The sequence below is a fragment of the Wasmannia auropunctata genome, unplaced genomic scaffold (genome assembly GCF_000956235.1).
Source record: "Wasmannia auropunctata unplaced genomic scaffold, wasmannia.A_1.0 LD336053.1, whole genome shotgun sequence".
In the NCBI taxonomy this organism is placed as follows: domain Eukaryota; kingdom Metazoa; phylum Arthropoda; class Insecta; order Hymenoptera; family Formicidae; genus Wasmannia; species Wasmannia auropunctata.
The window spans coordinates 5,479,916-5,487,345 of NW_012026837.1; the positions used below are offsets into that span (position 1 = coordinate 5,479,916).

Consider the following 7,430-nt stretch of genomic DNA (forward strand, 5'->3'; position numbering starts at 1 on the left):
GATAAATTATTTTTATTTTTTTAAAATAAGGATTTAAAATATTTAATATCTACTTTTTTATATTTTAATATCTACTTTATTTAATATCTACTTTAATATCTAAAGGATTTAATATCTACTTTTTCTTGTCCAATCAGAAATAAATTAATCACAAACATTACATTATAATTGGTAGTATTATGTGGTGACTGTCTTAACTATTTGTAAATGAAGCTTAAAGTTGGCGGCAAAATTTGGAAGGGACAGCTCGACAGCTGATAATGCTGATATATCTGACTGGGAAACATGGCGAAGTTAACCCATGTCATGTGGGGCTTGTCATCAAATTTTGCGGCAAATCGCTATTTCTCTCGATTGTTGACGTGAGTAAATTTTATCTTTCTCAATGGCGTGTAATTAAATCTTTCACGGTCGTTACACGTAACGTGTTGCTACATAACCATAAAACGCGTTGCATATATAATTATGCATATTGCAATATACTACACTGTATATACATTTTGTATAGATTTTAACGTACAGATATATTTTATGCATACTACTAATAAAACATGCACAAATTTTATTAGTAATTGTATCGAAAAATATTAAAGAATAAAAAATATAACCAAACTGTCACATTTAATGATAGAGAATTTCTAATATATTTCCAGTTCACCTTGGTACAATGTATCCATGGTTACATCATCCCAGGGAGTGTCAACAAACACTGCTGTCAAGTCTGCAGATGACTTGATTATCAGTGACAGTTGCGTGAAGCGCTTGAAGGAAATAGCCGATGGTGCGTATCTGAGAATCACCGTGGAGGGCGGTGGTTGCTCCGGATTTCAGTACAAGTTCGACTTGGATCCGAAAACACAGGGGGACGACAGGTGTGCATTGTCAGACAAGCATAGTTTTCCTCCGAACAACCGTTTTCTCCGTACGGCCGATTAGAAACTCTTTATTTCTTGTGTTGCAGAATATTTCAGAAGGATGGCACTAAAGTAGCAATAGACTCGACGTCGTTGGAATACGTGAGGGGGTCGACGATAGAGTATCACGCGGAACTGATACGATCTGCCTTTAGAATAACGAACAACCCTTTAGCCGAACAGGGATGTAGCTGCGGCGCTAGCTTTGCTATTAAAGTAGATTAGACGATGATGGATGTGGGCGTACCGTTACGTATATAATCGGCTAATGAGAGAGTGGCTGGCTTGTAAATTAATGTAAATTTTCGCTGTATACCGAAGATTAATTATACTTTATTTATAATTAGTACGCGCGAGGCAATACATATTTTATATAATTGCTCTGGCGAAATGTACATTAATTTTATCACAACACCTACTATAAACAGTAGCTGTACATATCTCTTACACATCTCTTTTCTTTAATATAGAAAGAATGGCTTATAATTTACAGTCGGGTAGGTGTCGGATTTATATTTTATCTATAAACGGTCTAACTACAAATGTCGTACAAGTGAGTACCAAAAAAAAGAGCATTTGTCTCTTCTTTCATTAACGAATTTAGTATTGTAAAATTTATCCTGTACCAAGTGTCGGTAAATATCGCTGTTAAGATAATTATGAGCAAATGAGAGTAATCGTTGCACATATACAGTATAGTTAAACTTATAATATAAACAACGTTCGTAAAAAGAAACGTTGTCGATGAGTTTCTCTTTTATTTTGATTTCATAAATAACGCAACATTGAGTTAGAGAGCTCTTTAGCGCTTCTCCAGGCTAAAGACACGAGTATGCGCAAAAACCAGTGGCTTTCCAGAGCTATAAATATGTACATAAAATTTAATTAATGATCGCGATTAAACCATACCACTGAATGGAATGTCGATGATTGTTCTTTGCAATTCTGACCTGGATCACTTCTGCTTTCCCTTTTTACTATTCTGAAAAAAAAAAAATTACGCCATCGATAAATTAAACGTCCCCACAAATGTGACAGTTTCTCACACTAAAGCCTGTGTATCCTTACCTTGTTAGCTAGTTCGAATTTCAATTGCTGTATCTCCTCCGTTTGGAAGATAAGTTTCTCGTTCATATTGGCAAGATGTTCGCTCATGGTATTGAGCTGTACCTTGTAATTCGCCTCCTGCGCCTCCTTCTCTTTTTGTACACTGTTACAACTGGAAAGCGTCTCTAACAGCGTCGTTTCGCACTTCTCTCGCTTTGATTCGCTGGTATCTAATTGCACGTGCATAACTTCGCTCTGAAACACGAATGTGAGATATAGAAGCGTACGCGCGTCGTTTACCGAAAACAAGATTGAAAATATATCTCATTACATTGGCGGCCATGGCTACATTTTTAATGTGGTAGACGTGTTTCTCGTTCGTCAATCTCTCAATCTCTTCTAGGAAGTAATCCCTAATTTTTAATTCACGCGCTTCGATCTCCTCCGGTATGGCAAAGGGTGCACTCAATTTCCCAATCTGTCAACGAAAGAGAGAAAGTCGATACATAATAATTCAGTTTAACGTTAGACACATATATTTCTAGGAATGAAAATGGTACACAAAATAATACACACCATATTACTTATCTCCACAGGTTTCAATGCGTCGCTATCAATTTGCGAAGTAGCCTCTCTTTGTTCTAATTCGTCATACTTTATCTTGAGTATATGGTACTGGGCTTTCCAATGATTAATTTCCTTCTCTAAGTCACATGATTTTGCATAGAGAAATTCATTGCTCTCCTCCTGTGACTTTTGCGGCTTTCCCTCCCCGAGCGACTTGGACGATCTGCGCGAGGCAGACGGCGAGGAGAACGGCGACGGTTCTGCCTGGCGATGATTCGAGAGCGCCCCTCTCGCATCGAAATCGCAACCATCGCGCCTACCCTCGTTACTCGACCACGACACAGTCTCCTCCTGCTTCTGCCTGTCGTTCAACTTCCTCTGCAAGTCGTTCCTCTCTCTCTCCAATTTGTCTACGGCGCCCTGATACTGGCACTCGGACTCTACCTTGGACTTCTCGCAATAGTCGATCTTACACTCCAGCTGCTGTATCCTGTCGTACAGACTTTCAATTTCGCTGTCCTTGTCGCTGATCTGCGACAGCAGTTGAGCATTCTCGACGATCTTCTTCTGAAACTCCTCGTCTAGGATGTTATTCGGCGGCGGCGGCGGCAGCAGCGGCGCCGGGATCTGACTGTTGTTCTCCGACGCTCTGCTGCCCTTACCACGCTTGGGCTTGTTCTGCGCCTTGTCGAGCTCGTCCTGCAGCACGGTTATACGCTTCGTCAGCTGCTGATTGCGGAACGTCAGGCTGTCGATCTCCTGCTCGGCCCGGCGAAACTCCACCTCCCTCTCCTTCAGCTGATTCCGGATGTCGGCGTTACGCGCTTGCTCCTCTATCACAGCCTTCTTCAGTACGTTCGCTTGCGCACGAATCTGCAAATTAGGTCCCCCCGCCCCCCCCTCGTTTTAGTTTACACATCAAGCAGAAAAAACGGATAGAGCGAAGGGCCACACACACCGCACACACACACACACGAGAGAATTGTGCGGGGTGCGTGGCGGCCACGCTACTATCGTAAACATACAAAAAAAAACCTCTGCCTTTTTACGAGAGTGCCTCACTTTTGAGTATTCCGTGGCGATTTTCTGATACTTGGTCTGCAGCTGACCGTTGGCACCCTCCATACCTTCCTTCCCCAACCTACCTACCGCGCTACCCCGGTTAACGCGTGTCCTCTCCCGTCCTCGCCTCGCGCGGATGTCACAAAGTTATCGACACCTGGACATCGTTTTTCTCACGAGACCTTCGGGTGTTGCGCTCGCGGCGCCGGGGCACGCATCGCGCGTTTTCCTGGTGATGACGTCGGCGCGCGGCGTTGTTTATCGACGAGTCAGCAAACACACACACCTCCGGCCCGAGGGGGGCGGCGTGGGAGGAGGGGAAGGGGGGGAAGGGAGAGGGCAGCAGAGCGATTTACGTTAAGCCGCGATCGGCGAAGCCCCGTAACTACTGCGGCCGTCCCGTAACTCCCCATCAAACGCGCGATCAGCATACGCGGACGCTCCTCGAAGCGGCGTGAGGAGCTGAGGAGCCGTGGGGGAGAAAGAGGGAGGGAGGGAGAGAGTGAGAGAGAGAGAGAGAGCGTTCACACCGTAAACGCGCGCTCTTCAATGAAACGCCCCCGAAACGTGATATCACACGCGCGCCATACCGAGCGGTCCCTGCGTGCGTGCGTGCGTGCGTGCGTGAAGCGAACGTCAGTAATGTCACATCGTCGCCGACCGGATGGATCAGTGCTGGCGCACTGGTTATACTTTGAAAAACGCGACTCGCGCGGGGCGGACACTCGCCGATACCGTATCGGCCGCGTATCGCGTATCACAAAGCGCGCTCCTCCTCGTAGCCGAGCATCTTTCTCGCTCACTCTCTCTCTCTCTCTCTTCCACCGACGCCCGACCGCACGCCCGCTCCCGTTTCAAGTGCAGAAGGTACAAGCGCGGTGCAGATGCGCGGACGAGAGCAGATCCCTCGCGCCGTGTAAATTATATGCAACGAACGATAATCGTCGCGAGCGAGTGATAAGGGGAGCCGAACGGAGCAGAGGCCTTTATCGCGCGGAAGTTGTCGTGAATTTTTTTATGGCGATACTTTTGGCCGTTTCCCAGACGAACAAGAATTTCGATTCAACTCTAACACGTATATTATTTATTGTAGGTATGAAAATGTTATAATTTATTGAAGAATTTGATTACGCGCCTAAATTTCTAGGTTATTAGAACGCCTTTTGAAATAGGTCGAATTTATGATTTAATCGCCCTCCTATTATTTCTGATAAAAAGCAATTTCATTCCCCACTATTTTGCAATTAATTGAATATTATACATTTCTATTTTATAAGCAAGAGATTTTTTTAGACACATCGAGAATTCGTATCGTAAAAAGTTCCAAATTTGCGATAATTCAATCTTATCGATTTAGTTTAATTCCATTGCTGCAGATTTGATTCGTAAAAGAAATTAATTATCAAGAAGTTATTTCTTGTTGAAAAATGCGAATATCTATAGTATGTTGAATCTATAAAGAATTAAAAAATTATAGTTTGGCATTAAAACAATCGCCCGTTCCGTGCTTTACTTGCCACGTAAAATTTTAATAATTTTAATTGTTAAATAAAAATTGGTCATCAAGAAGTTAACACATTCAATAAGCCAAATTTCAGTAAATATTAATTTTAATAACTTTATTTTTTTATATTTTTATTATATTTATTTTATCTTATATATACTTTACCATAAAACGCGAGACGTGTCGATAACTTCGCGTTCACAATTATCGATGTGCGGTCCTCGGTATGATACCGACTATGCAGGAATAAAATGTAGCCGACCGTGAAGAGATGGCGCTATTGACGTATAATATTCAAACGAAGTTCAACTGCGGACGGTGAACGCTTCGATTTTTCGGCCGAACGTTTCTCGCGTCTTTTTAATCGATTTATTCGAGTCGTACGTGCATAAAGTGCGTGGATTTGGGTCGCGTTCGCGAAGTATATCGACGGCATCGCGAAAGCAAGTCTGCAGCGTTCGCAACATCGCAGATTTTTGAGTATATGTCGTCGGCGTCTCTCGAAGCACGTCCTTCGTTCCGGATTCGCACGTCGCACTCGGCAAAAAATGCCGGCGTCGCGCTCTTCGGTAAAGATCAAATTCTGTCTATCTTTATCCGCATATTGCGATTTAAATCCTTCCACGTGAAATTTTAATTGTCCCAACGTCCACTTATGTCGAATGTCTCGCAGACAATGTATTTCGTAAGAGTTTATACGTGTAAATCGATTAGTCGATAAAATATGCAAGGTGAAGGATATAAATATATATATATGTATAGCGCGGGACGCGCAGTCGTAGGCGAGCGAGATGGAGATGCATGTGCACAAATTTGCGTTTCCTCTCGCAGAAACGAGGAAACGTACGTGGACTCGGGCGGCTCTGTCTCGCTTGGGGAATCGGCTCGCGCTGCGAATGCACGATGATACGCGGAGTCAAAATGCTAAAATGCGGCACGTTCGTCTAGGTCTAGGAGTCCAGGCTCCTCCTTTCTCTCTCTTTCGCGTTTCTTCCCTTGTCTCCCGCTTACTCTCTACCCCTCTCCCCTCGTCCCTCCCCCCCCATTTGTTCCCTTTGCTCCCAGCGCGCTTATTATTCCCCGTTTCTTTTGCAGCGAAGACGGACGCGACATATTTGTCGACGGATACAGCGGATCTTCCATCTCGTTCTTCCCCGCCTCCTCCTCTCCTCTTCTCGACGTGCCGCCGTCCTCGGGGTGTATATATATCCTCCTGCCGGAAGCGAGGACCTCGTCAGGAGGGAGAGTCAGCGGCCGCGCGCGGGTGAGTCTCGATTTCTCTTTTTCCTCTCCTTGCCCGGCACGCGTCCGCGTGCCGAGATACGTTTACGTATATCTCCGCATTAGTCATGCTTGTTGGAGAGCCACCTTCTTTTTCGGCGCGGGAGGGGGGGATCTTATCTTCATCCCGGACGCGCGCCGCATTAAGTAGCTCGCGACCCCCGTGTTACGCGTGCGTTACGCACCGTCGCCGAAGCGCGTGTAATTCGTACCGATTGTCCCTCCCTCCCTCCCGACGATCCTTGTCTCGTCCAGCAAAACGAAACGCGTCGAATGCGTTGTGACTTCACGTCGGGATTTATGTCGTAAATCCACTCAAACCTCCTATCGTTCTGCCTGACATCTCTATCTCGCTTTGAATATCTTTAAATTTAGCATTCAACTCACGATTAACTCTCTTATTCTCAATTTAAATTTCTAAATTATTGTAATTAAATAATAATAAAAATAAAAAATAGCGAAGGAGATGTCTCGCTAATTTAATTACGGTTTTAAATTTAAGCACAAAATTTTTGGGAAAGGGGATGCATTTAAACTTGCAAATCGATAACGTTTCACGGATAGAAAAAATAGTATCATAGTATCAATAAATCATATTAATAAAAATACAAAATATATTCTCTTTTACAATATTTTGTCGTAAATTTATAACATTAAAACATTTATTACGACAAAATTGACAATTGCATGTGTACTTTTATTAGTCATGTTAGTAAAATTATAATACGCATTGCAAAACGTTACATAGGCATTTTAAACTCTGCTGCTGATATGTAAAAACTTACGATTAACGTAATATTGCAGTCAGTAAATTTTTTTCGTTGCGTCTAAAAACCTGCTACACTGATATTGTAATTTTTAGTTCGAACATAGCGGAACGAACAACTTGCGTAAAAGCAACTATAGAGCATTCGGGCTGCAAAATTTTTTTTTCGCCTCAATGGAATTTGATTACGTTAAATTGTACATTATAAAATATTCGAAAAATTACAATAATCCTTTTTTCCGTAAAATATAAAACGTAATATCTTTGAATAAAAATATCGTAATTTTCA

The 7,430-nt window shown here is 43.1% G+C and overlaps 2 protein-coding genes across 2 annotated transcripts; one reads left to right on the forward strand and one right to left on the reverse strand.

Moving 5' to 3' along the window:
• The first annotated feature begins 238 nt into the window (after nt 1-238).
• On the forward strand, nt 239-1,835 carry LOC105451251 (iron-sulfur cluster assembly 2 homolog, mitochondrial). The gene is made up of 3 exons (XM_011691606.1): nt 239-362; nt 654-872; nt 962-1,835. The coding sequence occupies exons 1-3, from the start codon at nt 286-288 to the stop codon at nt 1,137-1,139; spliced, it is 474 nt and encodes a 157-aa protein (XP_011689908.1). The 5' UTR covers nt 239-285; the 3' UTR covers nt 1,140-1,835.
• On the reverse strand, nt 1,509-4,090 carry LOC105451250 (spindle pole body component 110). Its single transcript, XM_011691605.1, has 5 exons — nt 3,591-4,090; nt 2,538-3,401; nt 2,293-2,439; nt 1,983-2,216; nt 1,509-1,896 (listed from the first exon to the last, which is right to left on the reverse strand). The coding sequence occupies exons 1-5, from the start codon at nt 3,651-3,653 to the stop codon at nt 1,870-1,872; spliced, it is 1,335 nt and encodes a 444-aa protein (XP_011689907.1). The 5' UTR covers nt 3,654-4,090; the 3' UTR covers nt 1,509-1,869.
• Nucleotides 4,091-7,430: the final 3,340 nt, after the last annotated feature.